The sequence below is a fragment of the Trematomus bernacchii genome, unplaced genomic scaffold (assembly GCF_902827165.1).
Source record: "Trematomus bernacchii unplaced genomic scaffold, fTreBer1.1, whole genome shotgun sequence".
In the NCBI taxonomy this organism is placed as follows: domain Eukaryota; kingdom Metazoa; phylum Chordata; class Actinopteri; order Perciformes; family Nototheniidae; genus Trematomus; species Trematomus bernacchii.
Window position 1 is genome coordinate 12,143,358 of NW_022987714.1, and position 24,297 is coordinate 12,167,654.

The 24,297-nt window shown below is 42.9% G+C and overlaps 3 protein-coding genes across 3 annotated transcripts in view; 2 read left to right on the forward strand and 1 right to left on the reverse strand.

Annotated features, from left to right (window-relative positions):
* Positions 1-7,967, forward strand: part of LOC117491454 (cat eye syndrome critical region protein 2 homolog) — a 47,187-nt gene extending 39,220 nt beyond the window's left edge. The window contains exons 14-19 of the mRNA XM_034141443.1: positions 114-490; positions 816-956; positions 1,108-1,912; positions 2,394-4,275; positions 5,173-5,240; positions 5,454-7,967. Coding sequence (XP_033997334.1) covers positions 114-490; positions 816-956; positions 1,108-1,912; positions 2,394-4,275; positions 5,173-5,215 — 3,248 coding nt within the window. The 3' untranslated portion in view covers positions 5,216-5,240; positions 5,454-7,967. The remainder of the gene's footprint in view (positions 1-113; positions 491-815; positions 957-1,107; positions 1,913-2,393; positions 4,276-5,172; positions 5,241-5,453) is intronic.
* A 944-nt stretch (positions 7,968-8,911) lies between these two features.
* ada2a (adenosine deaminase 2a) lies at positions 8,912-16,264 on the forward strand. Its single transcript, XM_034141765.1, has 10 exons — positions 8,912-9,173; positions 9,593-9,916; positions 10,625-10,844; positions 11,970-12,183; positions 12,851-12,978; positions 13,081-13,171; positions 14,001-14,109; positions 14,390-14,547; positions 15,078-15,280; positions 15,364-16,264. The coding sequence occupies exons 2-10, from the start codon at positions 9,613-9,615 to the stop codon at positions 15,452-15,454; spliced, it is 1,518 nt and encodes a 505-aa protein (XP_033997656.1). The 5' UTR covers positions 8,912-9,173; positions 9,593-9,612; the 3' UTR covers positions 15,455-16,264.
* ribc2 (RIB43A domain with coiled-coils 2) lies at positions 16,063-24,297 on the reverse strand. The gene is made up of 7 exons (XM_034141766.1): positions 24,050-24,297; positions 23,868-23,949; positions 22,391-22,711; positions 21,348-21,466; positions 16,847-17,056; positions 16,607-16,773; positions 16,063-16,522 (listed from the first exon to the last, which is right to left on the reverse strand). The coding sequence occupies exons 1-7, from the start codon at positions 24,164-24,166 to the stop codon at positions 16,453-16,455; spliced, it is 1,086 nt and encodes a 361-aa protein (XP_033997657.1). The 5' UTR covers positions 24,167-24,297; the 3' UTR covers positions 16,063-16,452.

Genomic DNA, 24,297 nt, shown 5'->3' on the forward strand with positions numbered 1-24,297 from the left:
TTGCAAAAGGTATGTGCTTTCATGTGTGGCTGTGTTTACAAGGTTGCTGAGAAAGAGCTTTTATGTCTTTTCATCATATAACAAAGCCGATGTTTATGTCTGTTTTCCCCCAGAGTACAGTATCATGGCGGAGTCTCTGGAACGGTGTTTTAGCCGGGCCTTATTAAAACACTTTCCCTCAGAGGATGGCGACACGGACGAGGAATTCCACATCAGCAGTGAAGACAAGGAGCGCAAAGACAAAAAGCGTAACCGCGGCAGCAGTAGACATTCGGGACCTGAGAGTCTGATCAGGGCCACAGAGCAAGTCCAACGCAAGAGAACCGCCCAAGGGGGCAAGGGCAGCACCCTCTCTGAAGAAGAGGAGAGCAAACGACCACGACCAGCTCCTCCCCTACGCTGGGCCAATGGCCCCCCGCACCCCCACAGCCTGCCTCCAGGCCAGCAGCACCACATGCATCAAGGGGGCATGTACCACCCAGGGCAACAGGTATCCACAAGATCACTTTTTATTTTTAAGTTTCTCTCTACATTTCTAAAAATGATTTATCACCCATTAAACACAATGCTTTAAAGGGTTCTATTATGCTCATTTTAGATTTCACATGCTTTAATGTTCAAAAAGGGCTTTATTTTTTCTCATACTGCCTTTCTCACGAGAGCCCAGTCTGCTCTGATTGGTTTGCTGGCAAAGACAATAAAAGCATAATAGGGCCCCTTTAACTAGTTATACAAAATACATTGTTTTTGATTTTCTTTTCCTGATTATTTTATGAAATGAAACTTAAATTGTGAATCCTCTCTTATCTTACCAGCTTCATCGGCCCCCCGGTCCTCATGGCCCACACATGTATGGCCAAAGAATGGCCATGGACCCCCGCTTTGCTTACCCAGCTCACATTCCTCGGCATGGAGACCCCAGTTTAAACCACATGCCCCACAACTTTAATATGCAGGTATGAGCCAAATGTACCTTTTCTAAATGTAATTATAACAGTATTTAAGTTTGAGTTTATAACCAAAGGACCACCGTATACTGTGTGGTCTACTTAATACTACACTGATGTGCAGTTATGCTGACGCCTAATTTGATTTTTTTTCTCTTAGCATCGCATGGTAGATGGACATCACATGGGCCCCAGGTATCCAATGGGTTCAGATCCTAACCAGCAGCAGCCCCCTCACCAGCAGCAGCACCGCTACATGGGCCCCACCCACGGACCCTCTCTGGGCCCCCGTCCCGTCGGCCTCCATCCTGGCCCTCCTCCTGAGGCCAGCATGTATCCATCCCATCATCGTCCGGAGGGCCACAGCATGCACCCTATGGCTAACCGATTCCCAGGGCCGGAAGGACCACTTCAGCACAACTACCCAGGCATGAGACCCCCCAGTATGGGCATGGCCAACATGTGGACTGGTATGAATCACCAGGACAGACCCAGCGGGATGCGCATGCAGGACCCCAACATGGTGAACCAGCGCAGCTTCGGTTACGGTGGGGTCCCCCCTCCAGTGGGACATAAACCCTGGCCAGAAGCGGCTGGATACCCCCACCCTCCTCCCAATGCCCAGTATCAAATGTCTGCAGCGGTCAGCTCCCAGGGGCCCATGTCCTCTCACCCCCCTGTTCCCCACCCAGACTCCTCTGGCAGGACACGCTTGGCCTCCATGTTGGAGAGCCCCGAGATGCTGGCCCTGCAGCAGCTGTCCGCCTCTTCCAGACCCCCTGCCGGTGCCCCTCATCAGCACATGGGCAACTTTCAGCAGCCCGGGCCCCCATCAGGAATTGGCAGCAACCCAGCTCACCCCTCTCAGCAGCCCCCCCCTGCCCCTGAGGTTCAGCTGCTGCATCCCGCCAGAGACAATGGGCCAGACAGCCGGCCCTCCCAGCAGACAGACACGCTGCCCAAAGGTAGACCCGACCTTCTCTCAGTGTTCCGCTGTATTCTGCATGAAGGAGTCTAACCTTTCTCTCCACCCTCGTGTTCTTTCTCGACTGCAGTGTTTCACATTTGTTAATCAGCACACCCCCATCCTTTTCCTTTCCTCTGTGTGTTTTTTTGCAATTTGATTTTAATTATTTTTCACAGTAAGTGGCAAATTGAATATTCATTAGTTTGGTGACATTTCCTGCTGGTTGCGTTGAGGCTACAAAAGAGATGGCATGTCGTTAGTTAGGCTTCACTAGCTTTGTGTTCTCACGAGAATAGATTAGGGCATTTAAATGGAGAGTGACACGAATCTATTTGATCTTTTGTGTAAAAAGTAGTGCAACTGTATTAACGTACAACCTCTTTATGGTGATAATAGGTATACAATGTTATATGTAACCTCCTTTTCCTTGTTTATTAATGCTTTAAAACTTTTTCTTTCATTATTCTGTGTGTTAACAGACTCAACATCAGAGGAACAAACAGCCGCCAACAACATTTCTGCTGAAGCTCCAACTAACCAGGAGCATCCGTCCATCCGAAGCCCCTCAGAACACCACATTGGGCCCTCAGAAAGACTTCAGAGCCCCCCAGCCTTGATCTCGGGCAGACCCCAGGAGAATCCTTCAGGACCCGGTCTCCCACAGATTTCAACAGGGAACCACAAGCAGGAGGCGGACGGCCAGAGACAATCTGCCAGCCACTCTCCCTCTCAACACACTACTGTTTCATCCCATCTCAACTCCACTGATCCTACTCACCCTAACCACCCAGCGCCCACACAGGAGGGTCCGCAGCAAAAAGCTCAGAGCCCCGCACTTCTTCACCAGAACGTACCGCCACTGCACGCTTCAGCGGTGCTGAACTCCACTCAGCAAATGTCAGAGAGCATCCTGCCCCACATGCAGAATGCACATCAGGAGAACACACCTCAGGCCCCACAGAGTACCCCTCCCCAGCAGATGATCCAGAGCACACAGCAATACAATCCCCCTCTTCACGCCCCCCAAAACGTCTCCCCGCAGCGCCCCGCACAGAGCAGCCCCATGCACGGGATGCCTCAGAACGCCACACAAGTAGCCCAGCCCGGACGCCCTCAGCCAGCCCCGCTCACCTCTCTGCCCCCCAGTCATCCTACCCCACTGTTACCATGCCAGCCCAGCCCTGCGGACCATGGAGATCAAAGACCTAGTGAGCCGACGAGCTGCCCGGCGGACACAGACGTTCCTCCGCAGCACATGATGAAATCTGGGCCTCCGAATGGGATTCACAAGCAGCAGGCTTTCAGCCCAAACCCCCACCAGACCCAGCAGAGAGGGCCCGCTCACAACCCTGCCATGCCCCCTCACTCCCAAGGTCAGGCAAATGGAGCCATGGGTGCATACAGCATGGGGGGCCATCCCAACTACAGCCAGACGAACATCAGCAGGCCCATGCCTCCGTCTGCTCACCACCCCTATCATAGCCAGGTTAACCCCCTCCACAACCCCTCTCAGCACCCCGCCTACCACCAGCAGGGAGGAGCTGCCTACTCCTACCACACAGCAGGCCAGCAGCACCCCCAGGCCCACCCCAACATGTACCCGCAGCATCAGTACCAGCAGCAACACTACTACGCACAACCCCACCCCCAGGCTCAGGCTCATAACCAGGTGAACAGCAGGGGGGGTTACTCTGCAGAGGAGTGGCACCGGCATCAGTATCAGCCTCGCCACCCCATGCCCCCCAACGCCTACCTGCCTGCAGCTAGTGCCAGAGGTCACCTGAAGGAGAGCAGTGTGTCCCCACTGGGCTCTGAGGGTCTGGTGTCCCCTGGCCCCGGACCTGAGGCGGGGCCGCAGCCTGGGGGCCCGGAGGAGAGGAGGTGTGTGAACAGGGAGCAGGACGGGAGGGGCAGCCCGGCAAAGCAGGCTCACACAGAGGGGTCAGAGCGGCCTGAAAGCCCGAAAGAACTCCTGGACCTCGACAGCCACAACGCGGCCACCCGCCGCCGCAGCGCCCAGCAGCACCCCCCCGCCTCCCACATGGTGTCCGGGTTCATGTACGACCCCCGCGCCGTGCACCCTGGGATGCAGCGAGGCGGCGTTCCTCCCCCACACATGATGTTTCAGTCTTCAGGCAATGGAGCGCCATACCCCGGCCAGCATTACGCCGATCCCGGGCGATATGCCGCCCAAAGACCCCACCCTCACCTGATGGAGGCTCTGCAGCGGCCCCAGCAGCTGCCCTTCTCCCCGGGGCAGACGCGCATGGCCATGTACGGACACCCCCGGCCTGCAGGGCACTTCCAGGGCATGATGATGCAGCAGAGAGGCCTGGCACCGGAACACTTCCTGCACCCTGGGTACAAAGATTGAAGTTTTATATGGTTTTTAATATTGTAATTCTCACTCTTTCTGTAATCTTACGTCTAAGTCAGTATTTTTTTTTATTGAGCTTAATATTTTTTAAACTCTTCATTTGGTCTACTTCCATTTAAAACATCTTATTAATAATCATTTCCAACAAGCATTAGTTTTTCAAAATGGGATGGTGGACATTGTAGTAGAAGTTCACTCTGCGGCCTGGAAACAAAATTAAATTAGAACTTGTTTTTAAATATGCAAAAACTTGTGTGACCCAAACAAAGAAATCAACATTAGGGGTGTTTCTCAATCTCGAGTACGCTTGCTTGGTAGCACATGTCTGCCGAGCATCTTGCTTCAGAAGCGAGTCAAGAATACTTCCTGACATTTGGAAAACGAAGTGTGTAACACGCTAGCAAGTGTGCAGGTGTGCGTCATATGAGAGGCCCCGCCTTACATCTTCCGCCACAGATTTGGGGAAATTGGTCCGTGCGCAAAGCATTGTGGGGATTTTAAGACCGCGGAGTCTACTCATGTGCACACTCGATATTTCTCCAAACGGAGTACGCCGGGCTCGGTAGATTTCCAAGTATGCTGGAGATTGGAACAGTACTTCGGCGGCACTCGATGACGTAGTATGCTTGAAATAGTGGCTCTGAAGCAGCTTTACTCGCGATTGAGAAACACCCTAGGCCTTAGTTAGGCAAGTACACTGGACATGCAGGTATCATGTGATTAGTTATATGTTCTTCGGGCCACACACTTCTTTAACTCATGAAGATACATCTATTGGTTGACAGAGCTTAATTAACATTTGCTATAAAAACAACTTAACCATTCAAGTGTTAACAACAATTTTATTAACATTCTTCTTTGTGTTTCCTTGTTTGTCATAGGCAACAGATGATGGCTGCTCCCGGCGGCCCTAGCAGTAAATAAGGAGCGTGACAAATAACAAATCAGAGTGAGTGAAAATAACTTTCATAAACCACTTTCTATATCTGACAGCTTCAAGCAACTTCCTTCTTCTATCCCTCTTCCTTCAAAATGTGTTTACTGCAAGTCTCTTATACAATTCCGAAGAGAGCCAAACTAAAAACATGATACCAAGGCGATGTCAAGCCATGTTTGTGTTTCATTTTCGATGATTAACTTATTGTTTTTCATTCCCTTTCAGGCATGTCGTTATCAAAGAACATCTGAACAAAGCACTGAGCCAAGAGGAAGAACATGTGTGTGTGCTGATGGAGACTGTAGATGGGACTCTTCGCTCCACAGACTGATCATCTTTCAATGGACAGGAACTGTTGGCTCGGTTTTGGCCCATCACTGAGCTTGGAAGATCCAACCAGGCAGCTGGTATCACTGCGATAATAATACTGTGAACTGGTATTGAGCCCTGTAAAAAAATACTCTTTTTGCTTGCCCTTCTTTAAGTAGAACTGACTTGACTGCTTGACACTTCACCTCAGTGGTTTTGATCCAGGGCCCTCCATCAGAAGGGTGTTATTTTTAACCACTTGGCCAATCTGTCCATGACAGACCTGTGAGAACAGAGAACACTGGACAGCCCTCTCCTCTTTGAGAAATGGAACTTGAAATGGATTAACTGAGCACGATCCTGTCCATTGACGGCAGTGCTTGTTGAATCGTTTAACGATAACTAAGGAGGACTGTGGTGAAGATGAGATGGACTGTTGTTTTTACCGTTTCCTGTTCCAACTTTATCTTTAAACTCAGGTGTAGAAAAGGAGGTACTTTTGAGACTGTCACCCTAACCCAGGCGACTCACAGGCCCCTTTGCAATTGCCTTAGTTTCCTTTGTGAATGTATGAGTGAATGTGTAGACAATGAGCTATGCAGATTAGCTGCAAGGACACAAACACAGATTTCTTCGAAGATAAACCGTCCTGCAAAAAGGCCCAGATACTTTTCATTTCCGGTCCAAACCTTGCAGTGTTTCTCTTGTAAACACGCTGTTTATGCATCTTCTCAAAGCTGCCTTCACTGTCAAGAATGTCTTTCGACTAGCAGAGTGGCAAGACGCCGCAATTTGTATCCAACAATCTCTGTTGTGCACTATGGGTTTTGTCTGTCCCGACATCCTGGAATTGAGTGGCCTTTGATAGTTTTATTTGAATTCAAACACATATATGTATGAAAAATATATCCTTACCTCTTGTCCCAGATGGGGGCAGTTTTTCAATGATATGTCCTGCTGGCGGGTAACACTTACCCATCAAATCCTGCTGGAATATTTGTTTTTTATTGTGACAATTGTTGCATTCCACCTTCACATTTGTACTTTGTCTCTTTATTCACGGGCCTGCCCTTTGCATGGTTGACTCTCTGAGTGCTTCCTCTTCCCCATGTCAATATAAATGTATCCTCAGGGTGAACAGTTTCTATATACGGGTATTTTTCTGCGTTATTTGAAGGAGGAGCAGCAGCATGAAGACAAACGCAACTTGTTTCGGTCTGTTTAACAATATCTATGGCTACTCACACTGCCAAACCATTTAACCCCTTCGGTCTCACCCCAAAATAAAATGACTTGGTTTTGTCCGGCACCCTACACCTTATAACATCCATGTTGCACCTGTGGACCCTACTCGTGCAGTTCATCGATGGCAGCAAATGAATCTACCTCATCTAGCCAATCTGTGGCACTACTGAGCCCCCCCCCCCCTCCCTCTCCCTCTCCCCAAACTTCCAGTCCTCGCTCCTGTGTGTCAACATTTTGTGACCACTTTTTGTTTGTCGTTCGGCTTCCAGGACTGACTATGAAATAGCATCACAATAGGTGTTCTTTATGAGAAACAATCCTTGAAAGTGTGAACTCTCTTTTTAGGGACAACACGTTCCTTCTCAGTTTTAGACGATATTACATCACACGTCTGAAATAGGACTGTAAATGAGTCTCTAGTTGTACAGATTGCATGCCTTTCTGCCTAGAGGTTGTAAAGCTAGACCGTTTTCCAGTCTAGGGTCTGTAATAGACTGCATAGAGTTTGGGTTTACTACGTTTCTTAGTAATAGGTACCTAAGGCAATGAGAGGAGATATTTGAGGAAGGATGATGGAATAGGAAAGTGCTAGAAGCTGTGAGACAATTATCTAAATGTGTCACACAAGACTTGCTATTTTGTTAAAATAGGAAATTGTCTTCATATTTAGCGGGCTCCTTTTGGAGGTAGTGTGTTCACTCGTGCTGTCTGAAGTATGAAAGACAGTGTTTATTTTAAAGGTCCCAGGTTATGATACTGTCGCTGTACAGATGTGGTGTGTGTGTGTATTTCTCTCTGGTGTGTAGAATGGGCACCAGATGTTCGGAAGTGTGCATTCATCTCTCACTTTTACTCTGCTGTCACCTCTCTGCACTAGTGAATACAATTTTAGACGTGATTAAATGTGAATCATATTTATTTCTTCTTTTAAGAATTTTTGTACATTTTTGGACTTGTTTTAATATAAATGTGGTGTACGTTTTTTTTTTTTCCTTTCTTGATGTTTCAAGCAGTTGTCTTTTACCTCGGTAGCATGGTGGCATTGAAAAAAGACCTGTGTGTTTAATTTTTAAGTGACGTTTACAAGTTGTTATCTGACTGATATAGATTATTTTGAAAAATGGAACGGAGTATTTTCTATACTGTACATTTCTTAGAAATAAATCTCTTTTCTTGAACAAGTCAGACTTATTGTTGTCAATTTTTACTAATAGTACATACATCACCAAAGCAGCAGATTACTGTATTCTCTGTTGTAACAGCTGTTCCTAGCAATACTGTGAACAAATACACATAAAACAAAGCTGTGTCATTTAGGGAAAAAGGGGCATGAATCTATTATCCGTTAAAGAAACTGAGGCCAAAAGTAATGAAATGCAAACAGACGGCCAATGCAAGACAATGCATTAATCTATTGGAGCGCCTCACGCCATCGCCTTCAATTAGTGCTCTCCTCTTGACGGACACCCTCCACAGATTGTGATGCTGCTTTGTTTGAACCTACTCATGACTGCAGGAGTCAGTGAAGTGATGTGTTGCAGTGGAAGAGGAGGCAGCATGGCTCCTCAGGCTTCCTTCAAGGGACTACTTGGAAACAAAGTACATTATTTTGTTCAGGTCTTGGCAGTGGAAATTCAAATGAGGCATATAATTAAGAGACTTTAATTGAGCTAAGTAACCAGGTTGTTTAACTAAATTGTGAACATGGAAAAACAAGGTGATGTATAACAGTAAACAATCTGTATAGTGGCCATTTCCACCGTCAGATGAATCTCTGTTTGATTTGGAAAAACAAAACAAATCACTGAAATCAGCTATCCTGTTTGAAATATTTAATAGATATGTTGATATGAAGTTTAATTCCACTAAAATCTCAATTGTATTATCTGCACCTCAAGTTTGTGGAATGCTAAAAAAATATGAATTTTGTTTTGCATATGTTTTTTTTTAAAGTCACTGCTAAACAATATCTTGTGCAAACTCACACACAGGTGTGTTGAGAGGGAATGGGGAATTTGTATTTCCTAATCTCTGTTTTGCTTATTATAACCTCCATGATGCCGCTCCACCAATCAAAATATTATCCGGGTTCAATTTCAGCCAATCATAACAGGACAGAGGCGGGACTTAAATGTACCCTGAGCAAAAGCTTTGCCCTGACGAGCGAAACAAAAACACCAAATGTAATCAGACCCTACCGTAGCTTTAACGCTGTTAATTTCCTGAATTGTTTTTGAACAGTGAAACTTTTATAATAAAGTAAGCTATTGGATCAAAGCAGATTTCTAACTGACACCGACGAGCAGGTTTTCCCGTGGTCCTCTCTTCTTAAAGTGACTGTGAACTGGACTGTTTACAAAACTGTCGACAGCTTTCGAGGCAGCTGCTAAGGTACCATGTGTGCATTATTCTTTAATATACAGTATTTTACAATCATAAGACTGTGAAATGTCAAGTAAGTAACGTTAGCGGGTTTTCTTATGTCTGTTCAGCATACTGAAAAAAACAAACAAGTAAAAACAGAGCTCTGCTTCGCAAAGTAAGGCATTAAATGCAAGAGTAAACCTAGCATTGTTAGCTTGTTCTCACTTATTCTCACGTTAATTGTGTAACGTAAACGAGTCATACTCATTATCATTGCTTCCCTTTTTCACTCGGTAACGTTAATATAGGGAAGTGCGAATGACTGCAGAGGAACCATAGAGAGAGGAACACACACCTGTTAGTTTTGTGGTGTGAGTGGTTGCAGGTTTTCTTTTACACCAACTATTTAAAACACGTTTCCTCATGTTATTTGTTTTCTTTCTAAGCTCCACACACTCTCGGGACAATGGAAGTGTCGCTACACCGCCGCCATGCGGTGGTTGTCTGCCTGCTCTTGTGCTGCCTGGCCGGCGGGCTGTCCTCCCCGGACCCTCGGCACAGAGAGGCCCTCATACAGCTGGAGGTCTCCATGCAGACAGGAGGGCAGGTGGTTCTGACTGATGCTGAGAAGCGGCTGGACGCTATTCTCTTTAAAATGAAGCAGGAGGAGGTCTCGAGAGCAGACTTTCCTCCCGCCATGCACTTCTTCAGGGCCAGGGACGTCATCAGCACCAGTCCCATCTTCAAGCTGCTGCAGAAGATGCCTAAAGGTGCGTTCAGTGACAGTGTCACACTTCAAAGTGTTTACAGAACATGTTCATTAACATGTTGCACTTATTTTATATATTTTATATATGCGTTATTATTTTATAATGCGTATCATTTTTTTATATTATTTCTTTACTTTAAGCTTTCTTTTTCAATATTTTAGCTGTTATGGAGACAGTTTAGCTTTTAATTAAAGATTATTCTTCCCCTGAAATAACTGACTTGCACATTGTTTCCTGATTAGAGCTGAAACATGTTCTCTATTCATTTAAAATTATCCCCAAATCCCTACCTAAACTTGCCAGTTGTGAATAATATATAACATATCTCACATTTTTCATAATAAATTAAATATTGTTGAGTTTTTAACTCTCATTTTTACAAAAATAAGGTTTTCATGGTATGCACTTTGACTTTGGAATGGACATGTTTCCACAATTGCATGACATTACAGGCTAAATAAAGTAATCATTTAATCCAGACAATTATTGGCAGATTAAGGAAAAAAAAATATATGCAACAATCTTATTTTTATTTATTTTTACCGGAGAACGTTCTTCCCAATCACCTATGATAATGTTCTCAAAAGATGCTTGGAACTCACAATTTTTTCCGCAGGAATGTAAAGTTTTTAATACACACAGAATCAGACTTATTTTAAGCATCCACACTCTTTATTTCTTTATATTTCTGTAATTCATTGTTTTCAGGGGGAGCTCTCCATGTCCATGACTTTGCCATGGTAGAAGTGGAGTGGCTGGTGAAGAACGCGACCTATCGGCCTCACTGCTACATGTGCTTCACTGACAACCATTCCATCAGATTCATCTTCTCAGCCCTGCCGCCCGCTGCTCTGCCCCGCTGCTCTCCGTGGACCCTGCTGGAAAACCTCCGGGCCAAGATGGTCAACTCCACGGAGCTCGACAACAGGTGAGGACAAATCTTTAATATGAAAGTACCACAGATTTATAATCTGGGTTATTTCTAGACAGAGAGAAATAAAAACCCAATCATAGGATGAAATACGTATATGTAGACTCTACATATACGTATTTCATCATGTCCAACAGCACGGGATAATTTTATTGTACTATAAATTATTCCAGTGTATATTTTTTGTAATCAGTAAAAGTTATTAAGGAAAATTATTTTGTCCCAGCAGCAGTGTCAAGCATTACATTAGTTAAACATGTTTAAAAGATACAATAAGATACAAATATAACAAAAAATCAAATTAACATTAGCAGCAAGAATATATAAATATATATAAATTCAAAATACTAATTGACACTAGTAACTTGTGTGTATACAAATTCACAATAGAAAATACATTTATCCCTATAGTTTCTAAATAATACACAATATAACAAAATATTGAATAAATGGAGTACAATATATAGTCTAGGCTACATGAATATATATAAATATACTGTAGACACTTAATGGCATTGGATTGAATATACATTAAACTGTGCAATTAGCTGTTGTGCAAAGTGTTCTGAGTTATGGAAGAGGAGACACTTCTCTCTGCCAGCCAGAGGTGATTTGTTCTACAACCAATCACATACTTCAATCAAAAGTACTTGCATCTTAAATGGTCATGATAATAGTTCTGAATTTAGCAAAATTCTACAAAGAAATGTAATTCAAGGCTACAGAAATACATGCAGTAATGTGCAATATACAGTTTTTAAATGTACTTACCGGTTGACTTCTTTATAGTGTTTACATGCAGATTGATAAGTCAAGACAGTGTTCAGAAAAAGACAAAAACATTTATGTCAAGTTCCTTTGCCTAAGGTTTTGTGTTCTGATTGTCAGTTTTAATACTAATGCAGCATTGTAGTGTGTTAGCAATAAAAACATATTATATATAAGATACTATATCTTTGTCAGTAAGAATGGCAGTATTGAAATGTCCCATATAATAGTTAATTCTGTAATCATCCTGTGTATATACTTTAGATTACTCATTTAAAAGCTTTTTCGACAGTGGTAAATTGACCAGAAATTGACGCAGATCATCTGATCCAAACCATGTCTTTACATTCCCAGCCTCATGGCCAACATGACGCTCTTCACTGATCAGGATCCAGAATTGGTGTATCCCAGTCAGGATGTGATCTGGAAAATATTTGAACAGTGCTTCCTTGCTCTGTGGGGTCTGGTCACATACGCTCCTGTGTTCAGAGACTATTACTACCAAGGTCTCTCCCAGTTCTACAGGGACAACGTCATGTACATGGAAGTGCGAGCTCTACTCCCGGAGGTAATCTTTCTCATGTGCTGCAGCACCTTTTTTCACCCTCTGTCTGAAACCAGAGCCCAGTCTGCTCTGATTAGTTAGCTGGCCGGCTCTGTTGTGATTGGTCAACCGCTTGGAGATGTCCCGCCCCTTGGCCTGTCATATGTCCTACATAGTGATGTCAATATGTTATGGAAGTAAAAAAAATGGTCCAATTGAGGCGTTTCAGTGTGTGTTGTGTGGGAGAGAAACTCCCTCTGGAGGGAACTTCTGGGATTTTAGACTTTGCAGACCATTTTCCCTCAGCTATAGACCTACATATTCTCATATAAAATAAAACCGAGAAAAGCCATTTGTCAAGTCTGTCTGACTCGTAACATTTTAACTACTCAGGATTCATTTAGCTGAATACACTGATGAAGACTCTTTAGGCCGTTGAGAAATTCAAGCTTCCATAACCGCTATCCTAACAGCGATGGCATCTTGTTGCATACTTGTGGCATCGATGAGATCTTATTATTGATACACTTCAAATGTTGCTTATTGCTGATTATTTCCGCAGAACATTATAGCCGCAGAGAATTAAATTTGTCGGACCCAAACAGATTTAACTGGTCAAAATCCGGTAAATACTATCTAACTGGAAACACTGGTATTATAATTGTTATTGAGTGTGTTTTCTGGTACTCAGATATACGAGTTGGACGGCAGCACTCATGACCCAGCGTGGACTCTGAAGACGTACCAGGAGGTCACCCGACAGTTCACAGCAGAACACCCGGACTTCTTTGGAGTGAGAATGATCTACACAATCCATAGGTGACCTCCCCAACAACAGATTTGACTTATAACTATGAAGGATTGACATAAGATGAAGTTGATATCATATAATAACACTCTGCACTGTACTGTATTCTTCAGAGGAGTGAATGCATCCATGATGGCCCGAGCTGTGGAGGAGGCGATGAAGCTACAGAGAGACTTCCCAGACATCATGGCTGGCTTTGACATGGTGAGGAGTTCAAGTTATCGCACCACTTCTCCAGTCTTTACTAGGGCTGGGTAATATATCAATACTATATCAATATCGTGATATGAGACTAACTATTTGAAATTGTAACATCTTAAGTGTTTCCTCAAATGATTGTCATTGACTGTTTTACTATTGGCTTTTACCAACTAAGTTATTATATACACATTACCGGTAGTGATGATTATTTATCAACATTCTTCATTGTTTAAATATTTTGTGAAATCATAAAATGTCAACCCTACAATTTCTGTGCAATATGGATCAATGTCTTTATACTGTATATATATATATATACATAATTTCGACCCGGGAGCGTAACATAATGATGTTGCTATGTTACAGAAGTAAACAAAGGAGTATAATCGAGACAGTCATGCAGGGCGGGCGGGAACTTAGGGATTTTAGCCTTTGTAGACCATTTACATGCACATAAACCCATCTTACACACTTCAGGAAAAAGAACAACCCCAAAAAGCAAAATAGAGCCTCTTTACTGGACTTCGGTTCTGCGAATCGATATCGCTGCCCATATTCCCTTAATCATTCTTTACAGTCTGTTAGCTAGTATTAAAAACATCTGAAATGTCTAAATTAGTAGACAAAAGTATTCGACTCGGCTGTGTAATAAGAGATCTTACTGAACTTTGTGGCCGATATCTCTGATTGAACAGCCCTAGTTTGTACAGATTTTTTGTTTCACTTACAATGCAAATAGTACGATTGTAAGCCGCTTTAAACCACACACACGTGCCTGAATCAGTGAAAGTAAACATAACAATCATATTGTTTACTCCCTCTCTACTTACAGGTGGGCCGTGAGGACAGCGGCAGACCCCTGTGGTACTTCAAAGATGCTTTGTCACTGCCGGCAGAGAGAGGGGTGACGCTGCCTTACTTTTTCCATGCGGGGGAGACAGGTGAGCTCCTGAGCATTCAGTTTTACAAATCATATCCTGCAGCATGGGGCTTAGAGGTTCATCCAGACAATGACTGATGTGTTCATTTTAAGCATAGAGGCTACTACAGGAGTTTAGCTAAGCTGACAACAAACCCTTCAACTTGTCATGGAAAGATAAATGTCGGTAAATAGCCGAACATTGCCTTATTACCAACTGTGGAATTTAGGGTTAAAGAAGAGTCATTCAAGAACACTGTCTTCTATAAACACGTTTTTGATTTCTTCTCTGCTACGAGCAGATCTGGAGGGCTCAGAGGTGGACCAGAACTTGTTGGATGCTCTATTGTTTAACACGTCCAGAATTGGCCATGGCTTTGCTCTGCTCCGCCACCCCGTGGCCAAAGGTCTATCCAGAAAGAGGGGTGTGGCTGTGGAAGTCTGCCCCATCTCAAACCAGGTACACTCTCATCTTGTAAACCAAAATATACAAACAAATTATTTTTTCCAGCTACTTAATTGTAAAAGTTAAAATGAGTTATGTCAATCACTTAAAAAAATGTAATCAGGTATCTTAATAATTATCTTATAAATCATGATCAAACCCCAGTCTGAAGTATTTACTTGTATTTTATACATTTGTGTTGTTGTAATAAAGTAATGCACAATGTTTATTTTTTGTTTTGATGATTGATGGCATGAATTGCACGTAATTTGCAGAGGCATGCTAAACTCATAGCTCTGCTGTGTGTGCTAAATGTCTGCTCATGTTCTGACACTTAGCTAAAGCATCAACACAGCCGCTGTCACATCGAGCCGCTGTGATTCCCATCTGTATAATGTGCACTAGGTGTTTAGGTTTCCAGATTTCTCGCAGAGCCATAATTCATTAACGTAGACAGCACTTCTGAAAATCCTATCAACATGAGGCTACGATTGTGTTGATCTAGCTTCTTGTAATCCAATATCTCCTCTCCTGTCCTTGTTCAGGTGATGAAGCTGGTGAAAGATTTGCGTAACCACCCTGCAGTCGCTCTGATGTCGGAGAACCACCCGCTGGTGATCAGCTCCGATGACCCGGGCATGTTCGGCTCCTCCGGACTCTCTTATGACTTCTATGAAGCTTTTGTGGGCTTTGGTGGGATGAGATCCAATTTAGGCTCCCTCATAGAGCTGGCCATTAACTCTATTAGGTAAAGTTCAACAGTGATGAGAAGAGATTTACAAATAAAAAATGAACTGACCGTTCATTGACATCTCTCTGTCTGTGTTGCAGGTACAGCTCTTTGACTCCGAAGCAACAGCAGAAAGCCCTGGCTCTGTGGCAGAGAAAATGGGATAAGTTTGTGTCTGAAAATGCTTTTTAAAGAGACATTTTTATATATCATTTTGGGCATTGACTTGATTCTTCCTTTGCGCAAAGGAATGCCTTGGAGCAAGGATAAATTGAAAGTGGAACAGTGCTTTAAAGGTGAGCGAGTTTGTGGTGGCAAAAATAAGGGACATTAAAGTTAGTTAGGGTTCAGTTTTGTTCTTTTTCACACAAGACAATTTGGGATGTTACAGACGAAAAGGTCTGGGATAAAAGAGGAAATGAAGAAAGACTGAATATGACAGCGCCAGTGACGTCATATGTATCTGCTGTGAAACTGACCTGAGTTATGTGATATAACATTTAGGGCAATTACTAGAACTATACAATAGCTTCAATCAAACGCTTTTTTAATGTCTTTGCACCTTAAGAGTTAGGTTGGCCATGTTTGTAAGGGTGCATTAATGGACGTCATTGTTAACTACATGTTGTTTGATGTCTCCATAGTGTGCTTGTGTTTTGTAAGAGTGTAGCCTGTTCAATCCTGAGGGCTTTGATAAACACTGTTCCTAAAAGAGAGTTTAATTTAAACTTGAATGTCATTTTTCAGCTGTTGTAAAAAAAGGGATCTTTATGTTACCCATAAAGAACCTCACTGAAAACTAAAAGTATACAATTGATTTATTTCGCTCATTTTTGCAACGCCTAAGCAGCGGTCTGTTCACGACTATTAACAACCTCTGAAATGTCCAAATGGACCAATCAAAATTGAGTATTCAGCCAAGCCGTGTAATAAGATATTTTTTAGCTGTGGATATAAAAAGTGGCATAGCTGACGATATGTTACCCATAAAGAACCTCACTGAAAACTAAAAGTATACCATTTCTTTCTTTCGCTCATTTTTGCAACGGTAGCCAAGATTCATATAAACTGTTACAATCATCCAATATCTAAATTCTGACATGATTTAAAAACAACTCTGTGTGCTTCAGTTTATTCAGTGTTCTTCTCATGTAGCTTCATCCTCAGCAGCCCCTGTTATGAGTCATCCTTCATCTGCTGCAGGTGTTGAATTTGGAGAAGAAGCTGTCGTCAATGCTTCCTCTTTCTATGTCCGGTTTCCTAAAAAACGAAACCAGTTCAGAAACAGAGTGAGACAATGGTTTATTTGTGTCTAAACACTGTGTGTGTAGAGTGAACACTGACTGTTGCTTGTGTGTCTGGGCCATCAGGACGTTGGCTCTGTCCACATGTTGTCTCTCCTGCCGGTCCAGTCTGGCCTGCTGCCTCTCCAATAAGAGAGCGGTGCGAGCCGAGTCCATGCGCATGCGAGCATGTTGCTCCTCGTCTCCCTTTTTCTCTAGTTCCACCCTCTGCACACAGAACAAGCTTTTAGAACTTTGAAAAAGAGCGTTAGATTTGAGAATATCTCTTCCCTTATTTGACCTTTTTCTCCTCAATCTGATATTTCTGGAACTGGATGATCTGCTGCAGGCTCTCTGGAAGTGCTCTCCTGTGACTGCTGGGGCAGAGGTCAGGCACCAGGGGGCGCTGGAGAGCTACACCCGTCAGCTGCTCCTGCAGGATGTTCATCGTGGCTCCTGCTACATCACCTCTGACATGACGTTCCCCATCCTGGCGACGTTTCTCTTCTGTCTTTGGATTAAAGAAATCAATGCGATAAACGTTTTCTCAGTTTTAATTTAAAAACTGGATGCAAAACCATACGACAGCACATTTAAAAACAAAGAAACAAGTATGTCAGACTTTCATCAAAAACATGCATGATGTTAACTTTTTAATTAAATGGTAGTTAATTATTAATTAACTTGCCTAAAGGACTCTCCTCTAAAAAACATAAAAGCATATTTACACTACATTTAGAATATTGTCACCGCTTACCCTTGCCTCATACTGCCTTCTCTTACGTGGAACTAAAGCTAATCTATGATCTCTTCAAATCCACCACTCCTTTGACATAAATCTGTCATTTGACTTCCCAGAACACAAACGTTGCTGGCCTACGCCACTTTGATTGGTGTTTGTAATATTATAATATTACGTTTTATTTATAATAATAATAATAATACATTATACTTGTATAACAGGTGGGTTTTGAGTGATGTTTGTATTGCGGTGAGGGAGGAAGAATCTCTGATGGATTGGGGTAGTGAGTTCCAGAGGGTGGGTGCAGCAACGGAGAAGGCTCTGCCGCCCCAGGACTTGAGGTTGGTCCGGGTGGGGAGGGACAGGAGGTTGGCAGCAGCAGAGCGGAGGGAGCGAGTGGGAGTGTGTCTGTGGAGGAGGTCAGTCAGGTAGGATGGGGCCAGGTTATGGAGGGCTTTGTATGTCATTAGGAGGATTTTGTACTGAATTATCTGGGGGATGGGGAGCCAGTGGAGCTTGATGAGGACGGGGGTAATGTGTTCACAGATTCGGGTGTTGGTGAGTAGACGGGCGGCGGAGTTCTGGATGTATTGAAGTTTGTTGAGGATTTTTGCAAGTGAACCATAGAGGAGGCTGTTGCAATAGTCCAGACGGGAGGTGATGAAGGCATGGATGAGGGTTTCTGCAGCAGTGGGGGAGAGGGATGGACGTAGACGGGCGATGTTTTTGAGGTGGAAGAAGGCTGTCTTGGTGATCTGTTTGATGTATTTGTTGTAGGAGAGGGTTTGGTCAATTATAGGTTCCGGATGTGAGGGGAGGTTTGAACTGGGAAGCCGTCTATGTTGAGGGTGAAGATATGGATAGATGTGATGAGCTTTTTTTGTCCAATGATTATTATTTCAGATTTATCGCAGTTGAGTTTGAGGAAATTGAGTTGGAGCCAGGATTTTATTTCAGTAATGCAGTTTGTCAGGATGGAGTGGGTAGCAGTGGAGATGGACTTGGTGGAGATGAGAAGCTGGATGTCGTCGGCAAAGCAGTGGAATTGAAGTCCATGACGGCGGATTAAGTGACCAAGGGGAAGCAGGTAGAGGATGAAAAGGAGGGGGCCGAGAACTGAACCTTGGGGGACACCTTGTGGGAGAGGAGCGGTGGGGGATTTGCAGTTATTGATGTAGATCACATGTGTCAAACTCAAGGCCCGGGAGCCAAATCAGGCCCGTGGAGGATTTAATTTCGGCCCGTAGGATAATTTCAAATTACTATTAGATCTGGCCCGCCGGTATATTGCACGCACACCTTCACTCAATCCTGAGGGTTTCCTCAGCTCAGAGCCTGACCCCGAACATTGATGAACTTGCACCCAAGATGAGATGCCAAGTATCTGGCTTGAACTAGCACCACAGAGCAGCAGACTGAGTTTACATGGAAGTTTCCTTCTGCACTTTGTTTCTTGCGACAACAGGGCATGTTTGTTTTTTTCTTTGAGGGAAATAGTTTTTTTGAAGCTGTTGTTGGCCTGTGGAAAAATGTAATCATGAGAAATGACTCCGGAAAAGCTGCAGATAGAGCCATAAGAAATGAATGCAACTGATAATTTAATGTTTAATGTTGTTTTTATAGGCAATAATTTAAGCTTTGTTAGTCCCATGTTTAATATGTGCAATAAGTTCATTTCAATACGTTTTGAAATTAACATTGAACCAGTCCGGCCCTCGAATAGAACCCATTTTATTATTTTGGCCCACTATGTATTTGAGTTTGACACCCCTGATGTAGATGAACTGGTTTCTATCAGAGAGGTATGATGTGAACCAAGAGAGGGCAGTGCTGGTGATGTTGAAGGTGGTTTCAAGACGGGTGAGGAGGATGGAGTGATTGATGGTGTCGAAGGCAGCGCTGAGGTCAAGGAGGATGAGGATGTTGAGGTTACCGGCGTTGGAGGAGAGGAGAAGGTCCTTTGTGATTTTGAGGAGTTATAGAGCTCTTTTAGGGGTACTCAAAGACACTTTACATGCTAAAATCCATTAAAACAACACACTTAAAATGTATAAAACACAATAACTACAAATGAAAAGCAGTTTTGAAAAGGTGAGTTTTGATTTACATTTAAATGAAGACAGATTGGTGCAGTCACAGATGTGTTTGGGGGGAGGTAGGGGGCAGTGATGGAAAAGGCTCTGTCCCCTCCCAGGTCCGGTGCTTGGTCCTTCAAGGTGGAACCAGGAGGCTGGCGTCTGAGGAGCGGAGGGTGCAGGAAGGAGTGTGGTGTGGGGCAGGTTGGTGAGGTAGGAGGGGGGCCTAGTTATGGAGGGCTTTGTAGGTGAGGGGGAGGATTTTGAAATGGATCCATTGGGGGGGTGATGTGGTCACTGGAGCAGGTGTGGGTGAGGAGACGGGCTGCAGATGTACTGGATTCTTTTTGAGAAGTTTGGATGGTGTACCGTTAAGGATACTGGCGCAGTCATTTTGTGACGAGATGAAAGCATGGTTAAGTGTTTCTGCAGCAGAGAAGGAGAGTGATTTTGAGGTGGAAAGATTCCTTTTTAGTGACCCGTTTGATCAGTTGTCATTGTTTAAAAATACTTTCTCTAAATGACAATATGTATTCGAAACTTGTTTGAAATTCAGTAGTCATATTGTTTTTGGTGAGGGATTTGGGACTGATGATTACCATTTCAGGGAGGCAGTTGGTGAGAGTGGAGAAGGAGTGTGTGGAAATGTAGGGCTGGACATCGTCGGCGTGGAAGTGGAGTGACTGAAGTGTTTTAAAGTTTGGTTCAGATTCAACATAGTCACACAGGAACACAACAAACTAACAGAGGAAGGCAGCTGTAGCCCAGTTACTCCAGCGTACTGAGTCAGTGGTAAAATGCTCTGAAAGAAATTAAGAGACTTTTGAAACTATTTTTAGTTTGTCAGTACCCGTGTCTGGGCCCATAGAGCGGGCGTGCTTAGAGCCTCCGATCTCCCACTCTCAGCTCAGTAAAAGAAAATAACTCTGGATTCAGCTCTGTACTGGGTAGTTGATTTACAGACCTCTCTTTCCCAATGTAAGTCAATGGGAAACGTTTTTTTGGCCCTTCAGTCACATAAGTTGTAGTACTGCCATTTGGCTACTATTAACCTTTTCGTCGACGTCCGACCTAAATCTCCAGACCTTTATATCATTGAAATCAAGAAACCTGTGTGCAGGACTGTAATGTAACCTTGATAAAACTCCAGCACTGTATTTAGGAGCCAGTTGTACCAGTCAGCACAGTGAAAGGCTCGGCTGCTGTAATTACATGTCCCCAAACGGTTGAGGAGTGGCATTTCATGATGAAAGACTCCTGTGTGTGATCGAGATAAAGACTGGTGAATACAAGCCAAAAGAAAAACAAGCAGCTTGAATAGTTTTGCTAGGAGTGGCATCGGGTCAACAAACAGCAACAAGACAGACTGGTACTGAGGATGCCAGGTCACATGAAAGCTGTCATTGTAAAACAGCGCTATTCCACCAAACATTATTTTCCTTTGTTAAAAACATTTCAAAAGTGTGGTTCAAATGAATACAAACTTATTTTCTTTGCATTATTGGGAGTCTGAAAAAACACTGCAGTTTTTTGTTATTTGGACCAGTTGTCATTGTTTTACAATTCATTATCTAAATGACTATTTGTATTTAAAACTTGTTTAAAATGTTGTCAGTAGATATTGAATAAAACTTAAATATTTATTTTACTCAAACTCATTTTTCCAGAGCTGTAGATGAATAGTATAAACTAGGTTAAGAAAAAACAATTCTAAAATAGCATACATTAAAACTTTTTACGTAGCTAAAAAGGCATTTAGCTGCTGCCAGCATCCACAGCTATACATTCCTTTGCTCCTGAGCTGGTTCTCCTGTCTTGTTTCTTCAAATGACTTTCTACTGTACTCACTTTTTTATACATTTTTCATTGCTTTGAAAACATGCATGTTTAAGGTGTACACACATACCCTGTTTACATAAGGGTATCTGAGTTTGAGTAAAATAAATATTTAAGTTTGTGACCGTGTGATTACCTGAGTGACTTACCTTGGCCAGATTGAACTCTTTAGTGGCGACAGTTTCTGCTTTTCTCCTCTCCATCTCAATGCCCTCAAGCTGCAGAGCTTTTCTCTCCATGTATGTTCTACTGAGGTCATAGCGCTGCTCTGAAAAACAGCAGTGAAGAAGAACAAAGGTCACGTTTCATGCATGGGAACTGATCCTAGTAGTTCATTAATTGATCTGTTTGCATCTTACAATTTAAATAAACAGAATTTCACTTCACTGTGCATTATTTAATTGTACTCTCTGTTCTTGTGTATCTGTATATAGACTCTTGCATTTACTTGTTTACTTTCCTGCAACATTTAGCTTATTGTATTTTTTGTATTATTATTATTATTCATATAGTTTACTTCATCTGCATTACTGCACATTGGTCGGCTATTTTATTCTCTCTATTTGTTTCTTCCTGCAATATTTATTGTTTTATTTCTTATATATATTTGCGGTGCATTGTATGAGGAGCCTGGGACTTAAAGGTCACCTATTATGCAAAATCCACTTTTTCATGTCTTGTATACATAAACATGTGTCCCCTCTGTGTAAAGAGATTCTGAAAGTTTCAGGAAAAAAGATTTGCTCACTTTTTGTCCTGATCCATTTATATAAAAACCTGTCTGAAAATGAGCTGATCAGATTTTGGCCACTTTATGATGTCATAACGATTTTTTGGCTTGTGTAACCATCAATCACCAACCAAGGTAACACCCCTCCCAAATATCTCTCAGAGGGGCGTGGGGAGTGGCTCCTTATTTTCATCTAAAGTAACAGACACAGAATCAGCACTTTTGAAACAGGGCTGAAACAGAGAGGTTTACGGGATGCTACAATGCATGATCTGTTTGGTATTTCAGCCAAACACTTCAGAGACATGTTTTGTATATATTAGAGACCTATAATATATTGATGAAAAACAGTGTAATAGAGGACCATTAAGATTTTCATTGCCATATCCTCACTGTAGCTGCTGTGTATAAACAGACAGTAAAGCCTTTGAATCTTGATTCTACTATGGGATCACCACCTACCCTCCAGCGTCTGTCGCTGCCTCTCTGCTGCCTGCTCCCCCTGCTGCTGGAGGAGCCACTCCCGGAGCTGCTCCCTCTGCCTCCGTCCCCTGCTCTCACTGTGGGGGTCCTCACCCAGCAGGCCAGGGAGCATCATCTGGGCGTCGCCTGGGTTTGTGTTCCCACAGCGGTGCGGGTCACTCAGGTCATAGTCGCTCTGGCACTGAGGCTGCTGGTACTGATGCCGGTAGTCAACGACAGCCTTTTCCATCGCACGATTCTCCTTCACTTCTCTGCTGTGAAGGAGGCAAGCTACTTTGCTATTATGGAGCATTTCAGCATCTGTATGGAGGACACAGGTCAGAGGCATTACAGCAGGGTTAGTAGTGATATATATCTATTTACCATGATGTCAGCAGCCCAGATCATTGAATATGGTATTTTTTTGGTATCATGAAAATGCCATGAAAATTTATATTTGTTTTATTTTAATGACAATTTATGGATAAAGGAGTTTTTAAGTAAGGGATACATTTCAGTAAGTGCTCCTCTTGTGTTATGAGAGCGAAGGCAAAAGCAGTGATAAAAACGTAATTTCATTTAAAAATACACACATTAGGCCTACACCTGTAGTGTGTGCCAGTACTATTTATGAAGGGGAATTTAAGTTGATAAACTGATTGCTAAATATTGCAAATTATTTGTATTGAAAATGTTTTGGGGTGTTTCAAGAGACAAACAATACATTTGTGCACATTTTCTTTTGGTGGAAGAGTCCACGTTAAGTAGTAATTGCAATTTCAATGTTTGATTTTGAAGTAATCTGAGTAATTCAGTATTCAGATTTGATTACTTTTTCACAGTGGAGTATTTCAATGTTTTGTTACTTCATACTTCTACCGCACTACAATTCAGAGGTGAATGGTAGACGTGTACTACACTACATTTATTTAATACCTTCAGTTACTTTGCAAATGTTGATTAATTATCTGAATTATATTCAACACTTAAATCAGACTTTAGTTACACCTGGAGTAAATTCATAAGCTACCCTGCAGTTATACAAAGTCATTAAAACTAGCTGCTCCTTTACCAGCTTTGATAAACACTTAAATTATCAATAATTATAATCAAAACACATTGTTCTGAAATTGGCCAGTTTGCATAATGAGTACTTTTACTTTAAGTATATTTTGATGCTTATACTTGAGTAACATTTGCAATGCAGGACTTTTACTTGGAACAGAGTATTCCTACACCCTGGTACTTCTACTTTTACTTAAGTGCAAGATCTGAGTACTTAGCCTATCCCACCTCTGCTTTTTTTGTTTTTATATAATGGATAACCAAACCAATTACAAAAATGTACAAAAGTAATATGACCCAGCCCTGCAATGCGTTGATCATAATACACAACATAGTGGGGATCATATCCATATGGATGTTAGTGATGAGCTAGTGTTTCCTGTGAGCATTAGCTAATGTTGAGCTACATCACCACGAGCGTGTTGTTCCAGTTTCGCTGCTTCTTCTTGTTTATCTTTTTCTTTCAACTGCGAGTCTAAGGCCTCCTTGTCAACCTATGAGACAGACAACCGTCGTGACAGCACATTTACATTATGCGTTAGCATCATGGGGTTAGCATATTTGTGCAAAAACACCTAACTAATGTTAGCTTACCCCGAACATCCTGACTTTGTCATTAAAAACCCTCTCTCGTCTTTCAGTCTCGTCGTTGCGTCGCCTCTGCAGACTTGTCCTTGCTACGCGGTCTGAGGGTAAATCAAAGTTGAACATTTTGACTTAAAATATGGTGTTTTACGTAACGAAATGCAGTGTTAAACTTGGAACGGGCTCCTGTCCTAGGACACGACAAACTTAGCTTCAATTTAAACACACGGGTTGCTAAGAAACCAGAGTTCGTCAGC

Bases quoted from the DNA above. Each gene is read 5' to 3' on its own strand.
- ribc2 (XM_034141766.1), bottom strand. From the start codon at position 24,166: ATGTTCAACTTTGATTTACCCTCAGACCGCGTAGCAAGGACAAGTCTG. The intron at 16,774-16,846 runs GTCAAATAAGGG...TTCTGTGTGCAG, and splicing joins ATCAGATTGAGGAGAAAAAG to AGGGTGGAACTAGAGAAAAA. The intron at 16,523-16,606 runs GTCAGTGTTCAC...TTCGTTTTTTAG, and splicing joins GCCCAGACACACAAGCAACA to GAAACCGGACATAGAAAGAG.
- ada2a (XM_034141765.1), top strand. From the start codon at position 9,613: ATGGAAGTGTCGCTACACCGCCGCCATGCGGTGGTTGTCTGCCTGCTC. The intron at 12,184-12,850 runs GTAATCTTTCTC...TCTGGTACTCAG, and splicing joins TGCGAGCTCTACTCCCGGAG to ATATACGAGTTGGACGGCAG. The intron at 15,281-15,363 runs GTAAAGTTCAAC...TCTGTGTTGCAG, and splicing joins CTGGCCATTAACTCTATTAG to GTACAGCTCTTTGACTCCGA.